Source organism: Embiotoca jacksoni, unplaced genomic scaffold (genome assembly GCF_022577435.1).
Source record: "Embiotoca jacksoni isolate LCO1_2020_lvr unplaced genomic scaffold, fEmbJac1.0.p SCAF_3, whole genome shotgun sequence".
Classification (NCBI taxonomy): Eukaryota; Metazoa; Chordata; class Actinopteri; family Embiotocidae; genus Embiotoca; species Embiotoca jacksoni.
In genome coordinates, this window is record NW_027185381.1 from 15,617,579 (window position 1) to 15,639,473 (window position 21,895).

At 41.7% G+C, this 21,895-nt stretch overlaps 1 protein-coding gene across 3 annotated transcripts in view; it reads right to left on the bottom strand.

The window, feature by feature from the left end:
- The window catches only part of mctp2a (multiple C2 domains, transmembrane 2a), a 32,125-nt gene extending 14,219 nt beyond the window's left edge, over positions 1-17,906 (bottom strand). The window contains exons 1-17 of one of the 3 annotated variants that reach the window (XM_069163200.1): positions 17,822-17,906; positions 16,323-17,294; positions 15,152-15,211; positions 14,947-15,055; positions 12,340-12,482; positions 12,165-12,241; positions 11,932-12,046; positions 11,799-11,822; positions 9,279-9,455; positions 8,442-8,572; positions 8,149-8,335; positions 7,439-7,532; positions 7,247-7,349; positions 7,061-7,163; positions 6,860-6,961; positions 6,689-6,763; positions 6,295-6,414 (exon numbers count right to left, since the gene is read on the bottom strand). In XM_069163200.1, coding sequence (XP_069019301.1) covers positions 6,295-6,414; positions 6,689-6,763; positions 6,860-6,961; positions 7,061-7,163; positions 7,247-7,349; positions 7,439-7,532; positions 8,149-8,335; positions 8,442-8,572; positions 9,279-9,455; positions 11,799-11,822; positions 11,932-12,046; positions 12,165-12,241; positions 12,340-12,482; positions 14,947-15,055; positions 15,152-15,211; positions 16,323-17,282 — 2,580 coding nt within the window. In that variant the 5' untranslated portion in view covers positions 17,283-17,294; positions 17,822-17,906. Of the gene's footprint in view, positions 1-6,294; positions 6,415-6,688; positions 6,764-6,859; positions 6,962-7,060; positions 7,164-7,246; positions 7,350-7,438; positions 7,533-8,148; positions 8,336-8,441; positions 8,573-9,278; positions 9,456-11,798; positions 11,823-11,931; positions 12,047-12,164; positions 12,242-12,339; positions 12,483-14,946; positions 15,212-16,322; positions 17,295-17,821 lie in introns of all 3 variants that reach the window. The other 2 variants (XM_069163199.1, XM_069163198.1) reach the window with 2 other exon arrangements.
- Positions 17,907-21,895: the final 3,989 nt, after the last annotated feature.

The following is a 21,895-nucleotide window of genomic DNA, read 5'->3' on the forward strand; positions in this document are numbered from 1 at the left end:
CGTGAACATATACTGAAAGAGTTTAAGACTGGAGTATAGGCTTCAGGGTTTGTGTCTGTATGTGTGTGGTTCTCCCCGTGTGTGTTTATTTGTGTGAGTAAGACAGAAGAAAAGGACAAAATGGGTGTACGCGAGTATACGAGTACAAAATATGAGATAAACAGATTTTAAGAGAATCAGTTAAAATTATTATTTGAAAAAATAAATAGGAACCTCTAGAGAGCCTTGAATAGACTTTACTCTGATAAAGATGATATTTTTTGGGATGAAATCAAGGGCAGTAAAATTAATCTGTATTACTCCCACAATTAAAATTAAAAAAATAATAATAACAAAAGAAACGGATTAATAGCCATTTAAAAGGTACAAATTGCAGCTCAACTCATGCGGTTCCAATTTTAGTTTTCAGATAATCTGAAACAGAGTCTGGATGAGAGGGTGTTGCGTTGGGGACAGGAGCGGCAGGCTTTAAAGTAGCTGTAAATGCAGAGCAATGAGACATGTAATTTGTGTTGAGCTCGGGCCAGTGTGGGGACAGGCTTTCAGGGGGTGTCGGAGGCAGAGGAAGCAAAGATAAGATTTCTCTTCGGGGCAGGTAGAGTGTGTGGGCAGCCATAGTGCTCTGAGCTAACGCTGAATAAATATTTCACATACGCTCAGCTCAAGTCTTATCGACTGTAGAGAGAGAAAGAGAGCGAGCGGGGGAGAGGAAGAAGGGGTAAAAGAGAGGCTACCTTGGCGAGAGCGAGCAATAAAACGGGAATCTCATGTGCCTCTTCAGCGGGGCTAAATCAGTTGTGGCAGTTATGTAGTGTGATACAATAAATAATGTATTTTGAAATCAAATATGGATATCCTAACATTATTTACAGTATTACTAAGTTACAGATTTTTTTTTGTAGTATTGGTTTTCCACTTTCTTTACAAGTGTTACTATTAGTTTTGCTCTATGATAGCTTAATAAAAAAAACAAGCGCGAATTTGACTCATTCATTTAGAACTTAATGTAAACATAGACAATTCCATTCCTTGGGTAAATAGAAATAATTATAGACCATAACATTAGCGTTATACAGTATAGTCTAATTTACGTCAAATCTGCGTTTGCTCATTTTTCAAAATTGTAAACAAAAGGTTAGCGGTGGCAAAACGATAAGCAAATGCCACAGCTTGTAAGTACGCCTGCACACTACAATGCAATAATGATAGCTCTTTATCAAAGCACTCAGGAAGAGCAGCTGTGCAAGGCAAAGCATTAGCATTTGCTCACAGGGCCAGCTCTGGCCGTTGTCTCCCTGCCTGTCTGACACATGCCAGGGCTAGAGTAGCGCCAGTGCGAGGCTGGAGCGGGGCAGTCGGCGGGGGCCCCGTGGTGCCTGTCAGTGGTGGCTACACTGACCTCGCACTCCGGCACTGGCCACTAGTGTTTAATCCGTGTCGGGAGCGTTAACACTAAGCGACCTCCTGGGTGACAGATCTGCCATGTGAGCCTTTTCCCCTGAGGAGGTTGGTGGTGGTGGTAGTGGTGGTGGTGGGGGTAAGGGGATGGGGCTGGTGGGGGCGGGGGGGGGGCAGTGGCATGGACTCTCTCTCCCTGTCAGCTCAGCTCACACACGTTAACGCGTCGGGGGCTAAGGCCGGCTCTGAAACAGCCACACACAGGGGTGGACAGGTCGCTGCCTCAGCTGCACGGAGAGAGGTGTCCTCTGTGAGCAGGGAGGTGGTGAGTATGTAAAAGGGAGTCATTATAATACAGCACACACAATGGGGTCAAACACAGAACGTACTTCACGTAGGCTGAAAACATGCATAATATAAGACAACAAAGTACAACACATGCACAGATAACACCTTTACTTATTGATACTTCAAAGTAAATTTATGTTGGTTTTAATGCTAAATAATAACGAGTCATGAATTTGGTTTAAACGGAATCAAATGTGTTCTCAACTTTGAGTGTCCTAAAACATTTTCACAGCCCTAATGAAGTGATTATTAGCAGAGAAAATGCATTAATCCCATTAATATGTTCCAAGGTTACACATAGCATTCATCCAGCCTGAAGAGCTGTCAGCTGACACTGAGGGCAGCTCAATAATAATGTTGTATGAAATCAGGAGGCACTGCTGAGCATTTTGCAAGTAGTCAGGGACTATTGTTTAATAATTAATAGATCTCAGACTAAAAAAAAAAACATGATTATACACATGGCCATCACTGCCATCATTTTTTTCCCCTACAAGACACATTCCCACTGCACAGTCTGTGAGAACTCCCACAGCCACGGAGATAGAGAGTCAATCCCCCATGAGACTGAAGAAACCCACTCCTTTAAGGTCTCCAACTTTTTCAAACAGAGAGAAAACAGATGCAGAGCAGAAACAAGGAGACAATTCACAGGCGCGCACAGTTCTCTCGCTGTTCTCACAAAAGCACGGCCACACTGCAATGCAGTAAACCACAAAAGAGCAGATCCAAGACTCACAAAGCATCTCATTTTCAGGGACAGTGTTAACAAGAACAATTATGACAACTCTGATTATGGCCTTGATCTTGGCCGGGCTGGTGTTCTGGTTAATGGCCCGGACTGTGGTGGCTCTACACAGGTGGTCTCCCGAGACCTCCGGAGCCAGAACTGACCCTGTCCTGCCCTCATCTGGGGAGGCAATGATTCTATCAGCCTCTAAAAAGCCCCTATTGCAGCTGCCAAGTGTGTTTACAGCTGCACCGCATCAAACATTCATCAAATGCCATCTTTACAGTGTGTGATGTGAGGCAATCAGCATTTCACAGGCTGTCAAATGATGTCTAAAGCAGTTGCTACCTGGCAGTGTCAAAAAGAAAACTGTTCAAATACTCGCATAAGGTATACAGGTTTCTTTCTAGTCAAACTCCTGACAGATGAGGTACCTCATATGTTAAAATATTAATTCTACTTAAATACTTAAAGCGGTCTAATGACAGCAAAGCTCAAAATCAGCTTTCAAGTGTAAATGATCCTTTTTCTTTTTTTTTACCTTTCATCCATTTCATCTAAATCAAAATTGTTCCCAACTTTAAACTTCTGAAACAGATTAATTTGGCTGGTTAATAGATGCTATTCAGCTTTTTCTTTTTTTTTAATGGAAGAAACTTTCGTCTCTTGGTCTAATGCACAGAATGGAAGATTTCACTCCAAGTTGTTCCCACGAATGGCTCCTGTTGGGAAAAGTAACTGATCTGATCTCTTTAGCGCCTCCATTCATGTTTCTAGCAGTGCTGTAGCTCCATCTACAGGTGGTATTGTTATGTGCAGCAAAGAACTCTGGGTGACCCCTCTGCAGTCACTGCTGATGTATAGCACATTCATCTCACCCAGTCTTAGTGAAAAGCACATCTAAAGGCAGTTATTTTATGAAGATTTTAGCTGTCACATTTTCTCTCTCGCAGAGAAAAGAACATGCTGTTGTCAAACTCTTGAAAAGCGTAGATCCTCAGCTCATTACTGTAGCATAAACAAGAGGGAGGAAAGAAATCTAAATTTCTTGTTTGTATTTCCATTCACTGATGAAAATGTTTATGGGGATTTGCCAGAACTTTGTTTAAATGCGTGAGAAAGATATTTTTTTCCTTTTTCTTCTTTATTACATTACTTAAGTCGAGAGACTATCTTAAAACTGCACGCCATTGGTGGAAAACTGAAGGCAACTTCAAACAGTGTGGACTCTGCTGATGAGTTTGCACAATCAAAACAAGTAACCTCCTGCACTTGCAAACAGAAACAATCCTGCGACTCCTTCCATTCCTTACAGAGTTTCCTCTCGTATAAAAACACTTGGTAGCAGCACAAAACCAAATAAGCCAATGTGCAGTTTTCTGATTGCCACTCGTGGGGAATCATCTTGATACAAATAAAACCAACTCCGTCATTTTTTTTTTCTTCTTTCGCTTAACGTGAACCAGAGCAGTGATCCCTCGGAAGAAATTTGAATACTTTACGCACCACACACTAACAACCACTTCATAATACATACATGAATCTACATAAACAGGATAGCGATGTAGACTGCATGCTGTGTGGAGGTCAGAAAATTGGCCTGGGGAACTGAGTGATATAATGGCTAAGTATTCCTGGTAAAGCACTACATGAGCATCCCGCAGTCCCAGTAAAAACCACAGCGGTGGTAATGCATTACAGGATGTATATAGTGAAAAAGGGTAGGACTGGTCTGCCTGCATGATAAATAATGTATTGTAATGTATATTAAAGCTTGGCCCACCACTGCAGTGTTTCCTACTGGCTTACCCTGAGAAGCCCTGCGCTGCATGCCACTGTGGAAAAGAGCAGACACTAGTGGTATAATTATGCACATCTGAGAGGCAAGCAGAGGCCATCTGTCAATGTCTGAATCAGTTACCTTATTACCACTGCCTAAAGATATAAAGATAGGAGTGGGAGCTGCTTTCATTAAAGCACACGGTGGCATGCTGCTTTAGACAGCTCCAAACACTAACTTAATTGGAAATGATGACTTGGAGGAGGAGAAGCGCCGACATGGTGGACGCCCTTGGAGTGGGCAGGGGCCCGAGTGTGGATAGTGGCATGGCACGGGCGGTTTGTAATGACGGTCAGTCAGGACCTCGCTGTTGCCCTCACTGACTGCCAGGCGGTGGTAAAACGCAGAGTTTTTCCTGTTGCAACATTTACATGCGATTTGCACATTTCATTGTGCTCGTTGAGAATATAATAAATCATTGAGGAAAAAAAAAAAGTAACTTTTCAGTCGCTCAACTCTCAGTCTGCTGATGAGTGGGTGATGAATAACAGTGCCAGATCCACTCTGTTTGGGCGGTTCTCACCGCGCACCTTCGACACTTTTAGACTCTCTGAAGCACACCTCGTCGCAGACAAAGGCGCACTTTAGCTACTATGTTACTGTCTGCTTTAAAACACCCTATCAACTAGTGTGCTGGTGTTCATGTCTGAAAACAGACCAGTTGTTTCAAATAAACGGATTTTCAGTTACAGTCGCAATAATTACCATCTTAACTGACAGGAAACAGATGACATGAAACCGACACAAAAAAAAAGACTGGGAAGCACTACACTACAGTAACAATGACAATCACGATGAAAGTAGTGAGTGCGAGGCTTTTTCTTTCATTCTGAAATCTCTATTTGTGTGCTGCACTCCTAAACAGCAGGTGGAGGAGAAGTGGAAATGAAAGATTAGAGTGTACCACCTCACACTCCCATCGCCTGCGGAGGATCTAATTATAGGTGGAGGAAGATGGCCCCATCCCGCTGACCTGTCACCTGTCAGCCTGCCTATCCTCCTGCTCTCCAGCCCATAGCCATGCCTGCCCGTCTGCCTCCAAGTCTCTCGCTATCTACCCGGCGCTACTACTGAACTGTCTTCATTCTGTGCTCCAACTTTCTTTCCCAGATAGTAGCCTGCCTCCCACTCTATCCTTATACAATTGCCTGCATTGTTCTCCGTCTTCCTGTCTGTGTGTCCGCCTGTCTGTCTGTCTGTCTGTGTCGGGCTGTTCTAAAGGCTGTGAAACACTGAGCCTGGCCATTGCCAGGGGGGATTTGCACCTCAGGATCAGTGAGAAGGGCTTATAGAATACACCAGGTATGAATTGCATGTCATCCTGAGACAGAGCAGACAGAAGAAAGGCAGTGAAAGGAGAGTTCTTCACACACCCTGTCTGTGACCGCTTCCTCACCCTGACACAGCGCTGGCAGGGCTTTCATGGCAAGTGTACACTCTTAATCATGACATTACATGTGCTGTACTGCGGGGGATTCACTGGGTGCTTTAAGATTATTTAAGCTTAGGACCTAAGATCACATACCCTCATTAAAAACAGCTAAACAGAGACATTTAAACAAGGTTCAAATCTCAGAGGCAGACTGTCACTATTCCACCCAAGGAAGCGCAGACTGTGATCCTCCTTACACCATCCCCTGGGTTAGGAGGCTTTGCTAAGAAGTCAGATGTACAAACACCCAAACCCCACTCCTTCAAATTCACCCTTATGTCATTAGACCCAAGGAAAGCCAAGTGGGGTTTGATTTAAAGGATAAATCGCATCCATCATATACGCACAGAATAAAAACAGAAGGTAGCCACTGTTTTTCATGGGGAAAAAAGACAAGCAGACGGAGAAAATGGCGAAACCAAAGATTCTCCTCAACATCTAATTCCCATAAAATGAAAGAGTTAAAACTGGGCTGCAGTGAAATGGGACAAAACTTGCTCGCCCCAAGGCTTAAAGAGAGTTCATTAACGTGAGGCAATGACTTACCAGAAAGGCTATTAGACTCCGTTGCATGCTCTCCCACTGAAAACAGCTTTTAATGTACTGTAACGTGTACAGAACTGCTGTGCTGATTTTTCGAACTCGATATATATTGTGGGCAAGAACCTAATGGGAAATAATTGGAATAACACAATGGTTAGTATCACTTGATACTGGACATCATGTTTATGGTTTTGCAATGAGGTTGAATCACCTTTAAGATCCCTGATTTGCTACTTATGTAGTTAAAGCCAATTAAACTAACGACTGTGGCCGATCCAAACTATGACTGTGTGTAGATTTGTTGTGGCTACTTTATTAGTGGGATGTGAGTGGAACCCTCTGGCAAGCTATTTTGTGCCATCTGCTAAATTCTGCTAAATACATGAACAGAGATCACCTTTTTGGAGAACTTCAGATTTTCCTCCATTAATTTTGTCTCCTGTGGCTGAAAGGTTCTGATTCCAGCTCTGACCTGGAACAAAGAGAGAGAGAAAAAAAATAACACTTCAGACATTTTTACCCAACAATATAGGATACAGAATACTATTAGATATAGTTTGATCTTTACTTTGTTATAGATAACCTCCAGCACCAGGGTGATGGTTCCTTTCGATACATTTCCCAAGTGTTCTTTCTTCAGGAACAGACTTATCTGCTGGCCATTCTGAACCTAAATTTCAAAATACAGTGCATCTTTAATTATACTCTACAAGTGATTTATAGTTTGTGTATCATATATTAATAGTTCAGAGAAACTAAATAAACTTACACTCAATAAAGGAATGACCACTTTGCCCAAAAGGTTTGGGGCTCTGTCTCCATTTTCATCAAGAACAGTCAGCTCTATCACATCGTGAATGTCCTTGATTGGGCTGTAAATAAAAGTTCAACAAATGTTATTCCTGTTCAAATATACATCACAAAATAGGAAAGATTACCTGATATTTTGACTTACAATGTAACGGCTTTGTTCCACTCTGGATTTAAGGTCTTATAGATGGTGTGAGTTTGAAGTTTACAGTTGCCCAGCTCGATGACACAGAAGGGGTTGCTTTTTCCTACAAATTATAAATATGCGTTATTATTTAATGTAAAGAAAAAGACCATGAGAAGAGGAAACACAGCAGCGAATAGCTTTAAAGATTACCATTGAGGTCTGTTGCAGGAAGATCATTTGCCTTCACAACGCTGACCTGAAGGAAGCCCACATCTCCTACACACTTGTGAGAGTTTTTTAAGCTCTGGGGGGGGGGGGGAAAACAGTAAAAACATGACTTTTTGATGTGACCTTTTATAAGCATATTTAATAAAAGTACCAATATATTTTTTGTGAACAAATTGAGAGAACAAGTTTACACCTGTCAATGGTAGTAAAACATGATTTCATTATTTTTATCTCTGCCAAGAAGTTTGTTTTTGTTGAGGTCCTCTATAATATTGTAAGTTCTAGACATTTCCATGTAAAGTTGAAATTTGGCACGATATAAATTAAACTAAATTTAACTAAAAAAATCTAGTCGGTGGCAGTAAATTTAAATAGTGACAAAACATCGGCTAGTTACGACGACTTCATATCGCAATCCACATTCACGGGTACCAGCGATTACTGGGCAGTGGTTTCATGGGGGAGAACCGGAACCAATACAACAACTGAGATGTAATGCTTCAGCTGGGAACAAGTGTATTTTGACATCATTGTAATTGATTTGGAAAGATATACGCCCAAATTTAGTGGTTTCAGTTGCAGATTTTCATATCATGGAAGAGTGGACTAATAGCCCTGGTGGAGGTCTGTGCTCTCTGACTGCCCTTCTTGTTTTAACATAAAAATAAAACAAAACAAAACATAAAACATACAAATTTCTCCACCACTGTGTCTCTCTCATCAGGCTTTGCCAAGGTAGCTGTTTCCATGTCAGAGATGGAGACTCCCCAGCAGGGTCTCAGGGTGACCAGAAACACCAGTCTGCCTTTTCCTGGGTTCAGCACATGAGTGTAGAGCTGCCTCTCATTAAGTGCAAGTCCTGATAGGTCAACCTCAAGCCTGAGACATAAAGAGAAAATCGCTCCGCTGAAACATACAAGGCCAACTAGTTCTGTGGAGGAGCTAATATAAGCCAAATTAACACTTTTAACCAGAAAATACTCACATCCCCCATGATTCTTCACCCTTCCTCCCTCTCTTTGAGTAGACTTCCACCTGCAGAGGTTCCTGGTTATCTTCAAACTGATTGAAGTCAAACCGCTCTCTCCACTGGGGATTCGGCTGAATGCAAAGGTTCTAAGGGCAGTAAAGACACATATTCAGCACATACAGTAACATGGAAAAACACACACACCAAAACACCTTGACGCGATGTCAGGTTTAATGCATTATCAGACTGAGCAGCTCCTGCAATGACAGGTGGATTAAGTCTTCACTCAGTCCAACCAGAACAAGGCAGGAGAGGGGAAAGAGAGGTGTGCTGTGTGTATGTGTATCTATTTGTGTGCGCTTGTATGTGTACACCTCAGTAGCCACTCTGGGATTGTAAACACTGACAGCTTCCAATTAGAATCAGCTTTGTTCAACAAACAAACAAGCAGAGAGGAAAGCAGAGAGGTTTACAAAGAAATGACACGACAACACAAGACAAGTGCACCATAGAATCATCAGGGGGGAGGCCAACAAGTACAGGTAGATGAACAGGGCATGCTGGCTATGCAAATGAAGGCAATGAAGCCCAGCACCCGAAGCACACTGAGAAGTGAGTGGCAGCCTCGCCCAGTCTAATGAGCTGCCTCTGCCATGGCCCAGTGAGCCAAGGTGGAGGTGAGTCACTGACAGGCACCTGCTGGGAGAAAAAAGTGGGGAAGTAAGAGATAGCGGCTGGGAAGGAAGTTGAAGTATAAAGCGCAGACATTAAAAAGACAGAGGAGCATGAGAAAAGGAGTAGAGGAGAAGTGAGAAAAGAGGAACACTTTAAAAAAAAAAAAGCAGGTCCAACCTTGCTTTTGTACTTCTGATCACTGAGGCGAAAGCGGACGTAAATGTCACCATTGCCACACTGCGGCAGGTCCTGTCCCTCCACTAAGGTGATGCCGAGGATCCCAGTCCACATCTGGTTCTTCAGCTGATTTTTCTGTGTTTCAGCTGGGCGATGAGACGGTGTGGCCTGGTTCTGCTGCAGGGCAAAGATGCAGACAGACAGTTACAGTTTTTTTGTTTTAAAAAGCACCCCGCATGGAAGGCTTTGAGCTCCCATCTTTTTACTTGCTCCTGCGTCAGCCTGGCACCTCATCACATTCACAGAGAGCATGAAAGTAGGACAAAGGTTTACACTGTACAGCGCATCTTAGTTGGAGCACATTAGCACATCTCTACTGACAGGCAAGCCACACCATGGAGGCTCCTGGAAAGAGAGGGACGTCAGCGAGCAGCCAGATGTCCCTGGCTGTGACAGTCCCACTCATCACTGGCTCCCAGACTGAGTGTGGGGAGGCAGGACACTTGGCATACTGCACCAGAGACAGCAGGCAGCAGTGAGTAATGATGCAAACCGCACAGCTCTCTCTCATCAGCAAATTATGCATACATGCAGTATATATGGGCAGCATCAGAGTTTACTACATGTTGGCAAATTCATCCAGTTTTAATTTAACCGGCATAATAACAAAATACTTTCGACAAAAATGAAGCTGTAAACTAACAAAAATATTGTGCTTTCAAGAACACTTTGGACATAAAGGACAAGAGCAGCAAATAATCCACTTCTCCTGCCGTGTGTCACAGAGGGAGTGTGAGAGAGAGTGAGAGAGAGAGAGGCCTTGATATGTTTCCATGTTAGAGTTCCCGGGAGGCCATGCGGTGATAGGCCAGGGCTGTAAAAACAAACAGCACAGAGGTTGTGTAGGGCTGACTGTAATTAAAGAGCAGGAGCGTAATCTGCTCTAGCCTCTTTGATTGCCCAGCTCCTTCGGCTGCCCCGGCGACGCTGCTTCAAACAGCCCCACTGCAACTCCCCTGCCACTCCGGCCCCTCCTCATCACTTCGGGGTCACAACCCACATTGCCACCCAATCCAGAGGGGATCAAAGCACATCTCTGGGACCTGAATTAACATGGAATACCACAGGCACAGCCCTATAAATATCAGCCCCTTCAAAAGAAGAGGAACAGAGGGAGTGGAGGAGCGATATAAAACAGGCCTCAGCCAAGTCATCCCAAGTGTTTATCTTGGACACATTTCTATCTCAGCGGCCAATAAAACAATTCCACTTAACTGTAAGTGGCCCCTAAAGAGAATCTATTCCTGGTCCTAAAAGGGCTGTGCGATTGCTTCCATATGGTGGGACAGCATGGGGACAAGCATGATGAGCTCAGACCCAGGTCCATTTGGCTGGTACCTCAGCACTGTCCATCCACAGCTGTGATATTACATCCTAACATCTGGGTTATTGCCCGCTATGCCTGGGAATTATCAGCCTTGCCGATCTTAGGCATCCCACACTGGCAACATGCCTCGAACAGCCGAGCCCCCCTTCCGCTTCTCCCATACGCCCCCTCCTGTTTGAAACACTATCACACAGCAGAGTTTTACTCAGGCACTTGCCATTCCCCGTCTCTGTGGCAGTAGCACAGAGGGAGAAAACGATGTTCTGACAGAGGGGGAGTAGAGCTGTAAGAGCTGGATATTCAGCACTTCCAGGATAGGTGTTAAATGCAATAAGATATTGTACGTTTGTCAAAAAGGAAACGGAGGAAAAATGGCATTGTTACATTGTTAAATTAGCACTGTGATTTAGGCAGCAGAACATTGCGGAGAGTCCCACCACACATTTCTGTCTCCCTTTGAGTATCTTTAACCATCTGCAGTGGATAACCTACAATGTGTATGAAAATGGCATTCGTTCCTTTGTCATCTAATTTCAAATTGAGATTGTCTACTGCACCATCAAGAGACTGAACAGTGGCAGATGTAGTGACAGCATAGGTGTGAATATAAACCCACTCGCTGCAGTGTGAGTCCCAAACAGCAACCCTCCTATTTCACTCTGAATCTAATTACAGCTGCACTATATTGAAAACCACTTGAGGAGAGATGGAACTTTGTTTACAACAAAACCAAATCCTGGTCTATAATACTCGTCTAAGGGCTCTCTCATGACAACATATTCAGTCAATATTATTATTTTGGTTTTGATCAGAATGTGATATTGTTCCATACTTTTTTCTTTTTTTTTCCCTCACATAAAAGGATATGAAAATAATATGCATTGCAAAAAAGGTTAACTATAAAAACCACAAAAGAAATAGGCTATGCTGAAACCAAGGTTACACACAAAAGCCTGAGTCCTGAGCATAGGCCTCATTCTTTGTTGCACCATAGTACAGTAAGCTACTGCCCCCTAGTGCTTCAGATCAGCTACAACATACCCACTGCTGAGTAAATGCAAAAGCTGAATGCAAGAATGCAAACAGCATTCTGTATACAATTTGAAAATTCAAGTTTAAAATCAAATCCATACCTTATTCTTCCTTGGTGACCATCTCTGTGAATTAAAAAGAAATGCATGCGTCAGTAAAAAAAAAAAAATTCAGATCAGATAAAAGACAGAATTTCATCCACACACACTCCTCTCATATGAGAAATACTCTTACTGGGGGTCTTTTGATGGTGGCATCTCTGAACATTAAGCAGACGTCAACAATAATAACTCCCATGTCATTTTCTTTACTTTTTGGATCTTCAAGCTTCACCTCCATTTCATAGGTTCTGTGAAGAGGGAAAAAAGGCAAGATGATTAAAAAAAAAAAAAAAAAAATGATAATCAATTACGGTTTTCTTTAAGATGACCTATTCTGAAAAATATAAAAACTGAATTATTACTCACTTGTACAATTCAAGATTTGTCAGAGAAATAGAGCCGGAACCCATGAACTCATCAGCGGTCCGATTTTTATCATAGACCTGTAACATTGATGCGAACATGTCACTGAAATAGTGTTCTTTCGCACAAGACCACTCTTGTCAGGTAACGTGCTTATATTGGAACAGACAGTGCCTACCCGAACTTCTACGGCGTGCTCTCTGTCTCGAAGAGGATGAGAGAAGGACTCGTTCCACCGTGGATTCAGGTTTTTGTAAACCACTTTGCTCTTATAGAACTGCTTTCCTTCAAGTTTGAACTTCACATAAGGATCACTGGTACCTAAAATTGAATATACAAAAGAGCAAATCAGTGAGATAATGTTGTGTACCGCAAGCGGTAATCACCTCAAGTGTTAGATTTATATACAGTACAACCACTGTATAAATACTGACTTCAGCGGTGGAAGGGATTTATTCAACGGCTCAAACCGTGTTTACATTTTGTGGAACACATTGTCAATATAAGATTGTACATTGTGTGTCAAAACACACATGAACACACACAAACATACACACCCTTCCCCCATGCCGGTTGTGTGAGAGACTGAAATATGTAGGGAGGAGGTGCACCACACACATGGCAAAAACAGAGGAATGTAGCTGTTTAATTGTCAAAGGGTAACACTCGCCAGCATGAGGCAAGCAGAAACCAAAATCTAGAAGCAACCAGTGTTAATCTCTCAAGCCTGTTAAGAAAGTCTGTCTGCGAGTGGGGTGGGGGTGTGGGACTCCTTTGTTTCTGCAATTGCATGCAGATTGGCCAAAAAATGAAAGCCAGGCCCATGCCTTCATTTGTATAGGGGAATAAAGGGGTGCTTGAGAGAGCCTGCAGGGAGGCTTGAATCACATGACAAAGGCCCTGTGGGGATGGGCTGTCAGGCCTGTCAGCTCCCCACTCCAAATGAACATCTCGCAAAGGCAGGCAGGACCCACAGCAGCTCCACCCTGCCAGCCTGTGACAGGGAAACCTCCAGGCAACTTGACAGGAGGAGAATGTGGCAGCTAGCAAGGAGAAAAGCTCTGGCATGACTGAGAATGGTGACGATGGAAATTAATGGGAAAAAAGGGGAGAACAAAAAGCAAGGAGAGGGGGCTGGTGGTGTGGGCCCTTTCAGAATATGTAATGACAATGTATGCCACTGGTGAGCCTTTGGCACGGTGTTGATTGTTGGACAAACAGTGGAGAGACAGGATACGTGTGGGGATTGCATCATTGTGGTGCCATCTTGTCAGGGAAAGTAAGGTCTCAACTAGTAAGGAGGAGGGCACTGGACTGGGAGGGTCTTCTGCCACCAGGTGAGGAAAAAAAAACAAAAAAAACTGCATAATTCAAAGACGAATATCCTTTCACCATTTCACTGTTAGGTGATTTCCCAAAGCTAAAAGAGCTACAGAAGAGTATAATGTTGCTTAAAACCCCAGAACAGCCTCAGGGTTTCAATTTTAAATGAAATAAGATTGATGTAGCTCTGAAATGTTGTCATATCATATTTCTACTATTATAATGCATTTTTTTTTTTTTTTTTTTTTTTTTTTTACTCTGAAAAATGACAAAAGGTACACAGTCATAACTTATGAGACCACACAAGAATTTTATAATATGTTGTAATTTCATTTATGGCCACTTGGGGTTGCTGCTTTCCCAAAACAAACACTCCTTGGCCTGGGCATCAGGAGGTGGTTCACACGCTCCATCTTTTTCTCTCATACATAAATACAACTGTTAATGTGAAATCCATTATCAAAAGATCAGCAAGTTATGAAAATCAAGTCATTCAAATACATACAAATTTATTATTAAAATAAAAGCATCTTGCAAAGTTCATGAAAGACTCTAAACCTGGATATGACGATGAATAATTCCTCCCAAAGAATAGATCTAAAGGCGCTGCTTTAAGATGATTAAATCAAACATTATACTTAAATAAAAAAAATTAAAAATGGTTGTGGCTTATAATATTTAAATACAAGGAATATGTGGGATAAGCCTCTGACCAACAGCTGTTTAAATAAGTTGCAGCAGTTTCATGTACAGATTGTGTGTCCTTTAATTATAACTGACTCCTTTTTCCTGGTCTGTCTTTTGTCATACTGGTTGGACTGCATACTTCTCTGGTGTTCTTTTTTTTTTTTTTTTTTTTTTTTTTTTTGCCGTTGTGCATGCGTCACTTGACAAAAGATGTCATACCAGTCAACAGAGGTGTTAACTGAACACATCCCATCTTCCCTTTATACACAAAAACACATTTTCCCTGCCCAACTCTCCACTGTCTGATTGACTCACAGTCACAGCGAGTTTAACAAGATTGTGTACATGCTGGGTTTCATCGAGGACTCACCCTTTAACTGTAACCAAAAGCCAATCCACCAGGAACTGCTTTCTTTTCAATTGTATAAGGAATCGGATATGGCACATGTGAATCTGTACTGATCTGATTGAAGACTCAGCCTTTAACTGTAACCAAAAGCCAACACACCAGGAACTGCATTCTTTTCAATTGTTCAAAGAATCTGATATGGCACATGTGAATCTGTACTAATCTGATTGAGGACTCAGCCTTTAACTGTAACCGAAAGCCAACACACCAGGAACGACATTCTTTTCAATTGTTCAAAGAATCTGATATGGCACATGCGAATCTGTACTGATCGATTTCAAAAAAATTCCACAGTTACAGGAGGAAGTTTTACAGGCTGTGAACTGTCAGGACCTTGTGTGGATCGCCCGCAGGCGGCTGACCTACCGGAACGCTTGTCTCTGATGACTAGGTTCCTTCCCTGCTTCAGGTTGATGTTCAAGAGGTACCGCTGGAAGGCGGCTGGGGTTTGGAGCTCAGGCCCTGGTGTCATAACCTCCAATGAAGAAACATTCACATTTAGACACTTTCTCATATCAGATGTGAGGGTTACTTCAGTGGGGACAGTACATCGAGCACATTGAGTACTCACAGAGTTTTCAAAAGGATCTTGACCATTTTCATCATAAAGGTCACACGGTTCACTGGACATCTGCGAAGAAGAACAATTATAATGACAATTTACAGAACATCAACATTAAAACACTTTTTTTTTTTCATGTTCATGTTTTTAGCTGGCTGCAAACAGTCAAACTTAGCCGAGATGTTAAGGTGTGTGTACTGCTCTTATTATTTTGGGCAATTATTAAAAAAAAAGGTGGTTTATCCATTTCAAGACGTTCTCTGTATGTGTTTTGCTCATGGCCACATTTAACCTCTGTGAGGGCTGCATGGTGTCTCCCGTATGTAAATACTGCTAACAGCAGTACAAAGTCTCGAGTGTAAGTGAGATTTGAATCAAGCTTTTAGTGTTCTTTCTGTAGAACTCTCCAAGCCACATCGTGTCACCAACTAGAAACACAGGTTTTCAACTGGTTCCCATATCTATGGGACATCTAGACAAAAGAGGAGACAACAGTCTCAGTTTCAACTATCCCAGAGGGCGCATTAAGTCAAATCCCAGCTTTACATTTAACTGCATCCAGACAAAGATGTTTTTTATATGTTGCACCAGGAGACTGAATAGTTACTGTCATAAAGGCTACTGGGATAAAGTGTAATAAAACCACAACTCTAGGCTCGAGCTTAGGAAAGGAATATCAATTTCATGCTGGTCACCATATTAGAGGCTGAGCACAACTCTTAGCATGAAAGCCATAGTGTGTGAAAAAGCTGACCACAATATTTGAAAGTTAAATGAAAGCGTGCAAATATAAGCAAGTGTAAACAAATGTGACCAATGTTGAAATATATTATAAGTAACTGACAGTACTTATTGTGTTGTTGCTTCATGTTACATTTGGAACCACTAAAGGTCTTTTAAGTATATTTTATAACTTCTTGTAACCTCCTCTTGTCCAACATTTGCTTTTTGTTGCAAAAGTGATTGCACACTTTTACCTCAATTTATGAGATAAACAGTTCATCTAAATCTCTAGAAGTGCAGGCTCTCTGATGTATGTGCACAAGGCTGGATTGGTTTGGATTTCTGTGTTAATTGTCACCTTAAAAAAAAAACCTGGCTAAAAATGATGTTATAATAATAATAATAATAATAATAATAATAATAATAATAATATTAAGAATAATATTATAATAATGACCTCTATTTCTTCCTGGGCCTCATCAGGAACTTCCAGCATACCCTCTTCAATGGACAACTCTCTCATCAGCAGAGAGAAGGGTTCTCTGTCCATTTCTTCTGAATCTGTCATCCAGGACACGTTGACCCGTTCCTCACTGGAAGTGCCACATGCAGAGTCGAAAGAAGTGCCATCTGCACTCTCCAAAGGAGTACCCAGAGTATCTCCAGAAGCCTTTTTTCTGATTGTTGGCGGAGTCCCTTTTTCAGATGACGGCATTTTCTGCTCAAATGATACGGTCTTCCTTGCAGTGTAGGGGTTTATTTGGTCCCCCAGTGAGTTTGCCCGGGCCAGCACTGCAGCAACAGAGTCTGCTGGGGTGTCTTCACCAGGGAGACCCACTCTCTCTACAAGGTCTGCTCTTGGTGAACTAACTTGTGCATTGTTAAAAACATGTGTCGGAATAGGTTCAAAAGCAAATTTTGTTACATACCCCCTGCCTCTTTTATCCACTTGTGCATACAAGCCTTCTTGAGTCAAGTTTGCTTTGTTCTCTGGGCCTGGACTTGTCATTTCATGAATTTCCTCATAAAGGGCTAGTGATCCTGCTGGTGCACTTATTCTATTCAAAGCTGCAGCCTGGTGATCTGGCCGAGGAACTCTGAATGTAGTTTCTGGGAAATAATCATTCAGTTTGTCTGTAAAAAGTGCTCCGTCGATGACCGAGCCACTTGCAACAGAATCTGAATCACTCGGACCAGGAGACATGCCAAAGAAGATAGCATCAGAGGCAGTAGACACCAAGGCGCTATCGCTACCAAAGGCTTCCCCTGGCACAAACGAGAGGTCTGGTACGGAAATACTTCGCCGATGGGCCAGATTCCTCCCCTGCTTGGCAAATGGCTTTTTACGCTTCTTGAGGTTGGGCAGCTTTGTTTTCAGACGCAAGTTCTCCAATAAATTCTTTTTCTTGCCCTCCATCTTGATTGATACCTTTCAGATAAAAAAAACAACAACTGTGAAATTGATATAATTTGTACATGCACAGGGCTAATGCAGAGCAGTAAGATGTACAGTGGCCAAAGTCCATGGAAATGATAAAAACTACAAAAGAGCCAAATGTAAAATATACTACAGGTAACTATATTCATTTATTTAGCATTGACCAAAACATATAAAACCTTTGAACATATATTACTATTATGTTTTATATTAGATTTCCTCTTTGACACTTTGGCTTTATAAAGATTAAATTCAATCTGCTGACTCAGTTACTCTACATGGTGTCCTTACAGAAGGTTACGTCTGCCATCCGATTTACTGTCCCACCACACAGTACATACCTCTGCTAGTTTTCTGTCTTACTCTTTAACTTGCATAACTATGGAAACATCTTACTATTATGGGCAAAGTATAATCTTACAAACATTCACTGATAAATCACTTGACATAAAATATTCTGCGTGACATTGCGTTCTCCGAGTCTAATTCAGAAAAATTAAACATCACACCATACTTACTCCGTCAACCTCTGCTGAACAGCCAGGCAAAGCAACACTGATTCAGTTTCAAACAGGAGCAGTGGAAAAATGTCCAACATGCGGCTCAACCATCCTAACAATGGTGAAAAAGAGGAAGTGTTCAAGGAAACACAACATGTGGGTACGGCACTTCACACTTTTAAGATAACTTTGTGGACACGTGATTGGCTGAGAAGTCAAACTGGGTGAAACTAGCCATACCAGTCACGCAAGGTGAGTTTCAATGACTGTGAAATCATCAACTGTTGAGCCATGCCCAAGTTGTTCGTGTTGGATGGAGCTACATAAAGTATGACTCCAGTTTTGTCAGATCAAAAATAATCTGCAAACAAATATTGAGTAAATTAAGACAATGTAGCGAGAGATTAAACAGACATTGAAGCACTGAAACTATGAAACAGTTGCCACACAGTACAGCAGCCTGTTTTGTCAATCTGTTTATTGTTGATTTGTATATTTAACAGTTTATTTGCATTTGTGAGGCAATTTGTCCGTTTTAAGACTTGCATTCATTGCATTTCTTTAATATGGGTCCTCTTACAGGTCCATGTATTTGAAAATATACTTAATGCCATAATCTAGCCTAATTCTGCAATACAACCGTCTTTCTTATCTGTCCAAAACAGTCCCAGAATACTGCTGATGGATTCTGCAACATGACTGAGGCATATGAAAAGTCAGAACGGATCTGGCACTCAGCGGCTGCCTCGCCGTACCGAACCCCATTTCTTCCACACAGCTCCATATTTGTTTGCACTGGAATATGGTTTAGCCTAAGCTCATCAAAAGTGAGCATTTGTGTTTGTAGAGTATAAACTATAGCTTTCTGTCCACACATAGAAGCTATCGCAACACACCCACTGGTGTTCCCTCTCTTTCTTCTTGCCTGTGCCGAACAGTGGAGACGACATGACAACAGATGTGTTTGAGCCTGGACTGATTCTTGTTCAATATTTGCTGATGTCTTAAGGAGATCAGGCCCACATGAAAGAACCTCAACTTGGCTCCCAGTTGAAAGGCAGGGCTGCGGATCCGCACAGGGCAAGCCCCTATGGCAGGTGGCTTGTCGCCTTCCTTCTCACACAACGAAAACAACCCAAAACCCTGCTTGGTTACTCTACACATGCACACTGGACTTTTTCCAGCCTGCAGCACAGCTGGTCTCATGGATGGAAAGCCAAGAACATGCACTCGGGGACAAATATAGTGAGTGATGCACATGCCAGCCTACAAACTGAATACAGCCATAAAAAAAAAAAAAAAAAAAAAAGTGAGGTTGTGGACTACGCAGCTGACCTAAACCCTCTGTTTGTCCCACTTCTGTGTTTTACATAATGTTGTATGCATGTTCAGTGTGGAAAATGTGGTTAAAGTTTGTATTTGTAAATTAAAAAAAAAAAAAAAAAAAAAAAAAAAAAAAAAAAAAAAGTGCAATACTGCACAGGTGAAAATGCAAATAAGTACCACCATTTAAAATTCAAAGCAGCAAGGTATCTACAACTGTAAATAAAAAAATATAACACTGTAGTTCTGAAAAACAAATGTTGTTTAACCACTCAGTGTATGGAAGATTTCAGCGTAGAGATACTGATAACCACAGCGGTCAGACACCAGGAGTGAACAGTAAAAGTATTTACCTTTTAAATTGCAGTTAAAAAAAAAAAAATATATGGTCACCACAAATCGCATATAACATTACCACTGATGTACAGGTAATGCTGTCCAGCTACTGTGGGCGAAGGTTAATTACCTGTTGCTCAGGTTTATGTTCAGGTAGCTTCATGGTGCCACGAAGAGTTTTGACCTCACGCGTTTGGAGCATTTTTTTTTTTTTTAGACCCGTTTCCGTTTTGTTCGTTTCGTGCACGAGGACGCACAACGGAGGGGTGACGTATTGCCGTAAGGACGAAAGCGCAATGAAGCCCCGCCCACCCACCAATTTACGCGCCTTTTTTTTTTTTTTTTTTTTTTTTTGCCCTCTCTTGTTAAAATGCCACAGAGCAGCTGCCTGGAAAGACGCACTACCAACAGTGTAACCCAGAAATATGTATTCATAAGCTAACTTCTTGCATCCGATTGGATAAACGGGGATCCTGACAACATACGCCCCCCGCCGACGTGTGCAGCAAGCATTTTATCACTGGTACATAACTAAATCAAAGCATTTGACCGTATGCAGCTTGTGTCATGGGTTGGATGTGGATAAATCGGAAAGCTATTCCATATGTTTGCAGGTGCTTTAGCGAACAGATTTTGCAGCTCGCTAACCTTTCCTCTCAGGTTGACGTGTGGTGCTAAAATAATCGACTGACATGAAATCTAACGTCGCTTAGTGTATTTGAGTTTTACATTTCAATTAACCCAAATGGTGTTCTCTCAAGTGGATCATAGACCCGCCCAACAGCTGATGCACCGAGTACAACTCTCTTCGTGAGTGCTGTTTAACGTGTCCCAGAGGTTTTCCTGTCTGTCAGGTTTTCTGCGGGACTTGGGCCTCCAAACATTAGTCTGGCTCCATCAGACTATTACTTACAGCTTCAGTTTTCTTCTCTGTGACTCTGGCCTGGAAATCCTGTCCACATTAACATTTGCTCAGCCACTCTGAGGGTTGGGGAGGACCAATCAGCGACCTATTTTTTTTTTTTTTTTTTTTTAATGCAGTTGCAGCGGTGGAAGAGTTTTGACACATACGGTGGTCAATGTTGATCGGTTAAAGGCTGCTCCAATAGTTTCAAAATTAACCTGAGGTCCACGGGCAGTAAGATGCAATAACTCAAATCAATTCCATCAAGGAAGTTACCAGGCCCAGGCTATTATAACATGGCTTGTCTCACAAAAATCTCCTTCCCCAGTGAATGCCACTCAGGAACTGCATTTTTGGCATCTTGTTGCTTCTTCATATGTGACCGTGACAGCTGTTCTTGGTTTGTTGTCTCACACACACACATATAGCGTGCTGTATTTAATTGGTAGATCTCTAGTGGTATAATGTGGGAGCATCCCCATAGGTGATATGACCTTAACAGAGATGACATCCCTGTCTTTACCTGACTCATCAAAGCTCCCATATTGTCTAAATTATATATTTTTTTTAATTGTAAAGCAGGTAGAGCTGCTCAGCATGGTGTCTGTGGAGGTCATGTACAATCAAAGTTAACTGGAGTAAACACTAGTGTGAAGTATGAATCTTAGCTCACAGCAAGAAAACAGTATAACATTTGTAAATTACTAGAGCTTCAGAATTTTCCAATTTAAAGTGACTTAACATCAGTGATTAATTAACATGTGTTAGCATTTTTTTTTTTTTTTTTTTTTTTTTTTTTTTTTGCTGTTATTAGCAAGTTGTGTTTGTAATAAAAAAAAAAAATAAAAAAAAATAACACTACTGCCCTGAAATAAGTTATTCAGAACAAGAGGTGGTATTTTCTTTTCTTTTTACAAATAGTGAAGTGGTCAACAGTGTGAGTAAAACTGTTATGAACTGTTATGTTATGAGTGTGAAATTTCTTTACTTACCTTAAAAATCAGCTGTGTTAACTCTTCATTGCAGATCAAGGTATAGATGGATAAATTATATTTGTTAAATGCATATGATACATATAAATTTGTATGGCACGTAACATGAGTGTGAAACTGAGCCCTGTCAAAAAGACTAAATGCATGAAATCCATTCCTATTTCAATGGTCACCTCTTTACATAAACAAGCCTGTAAACTCAAGAGTTAATAGAGCCAGGTCATAACCAGTTTTATGATCAAGCCCCTGTGAAGCCAGATAACCTCAAGAGCCAGAATAAGGTACAGCCTGCAGCTGTACCAACAGGCCAACAATTTACTGCAGTGCCACTTGCTGGTGGTACTGTGGAAATGCACTGATCTTAAAAAATTAAAACTTATCAGTAGATGCAATCTACTTTGCAAAAATGTTCCAGTGCAGCCTACATTTATCCAAGCACTACGGAACAGTTTATAGGTAAGGCTACATGTACTGTCATCTGTTTTGAAATACTATAAGTACTTAGTTTACTTGGTACTTCATACTTTTGCACAAATT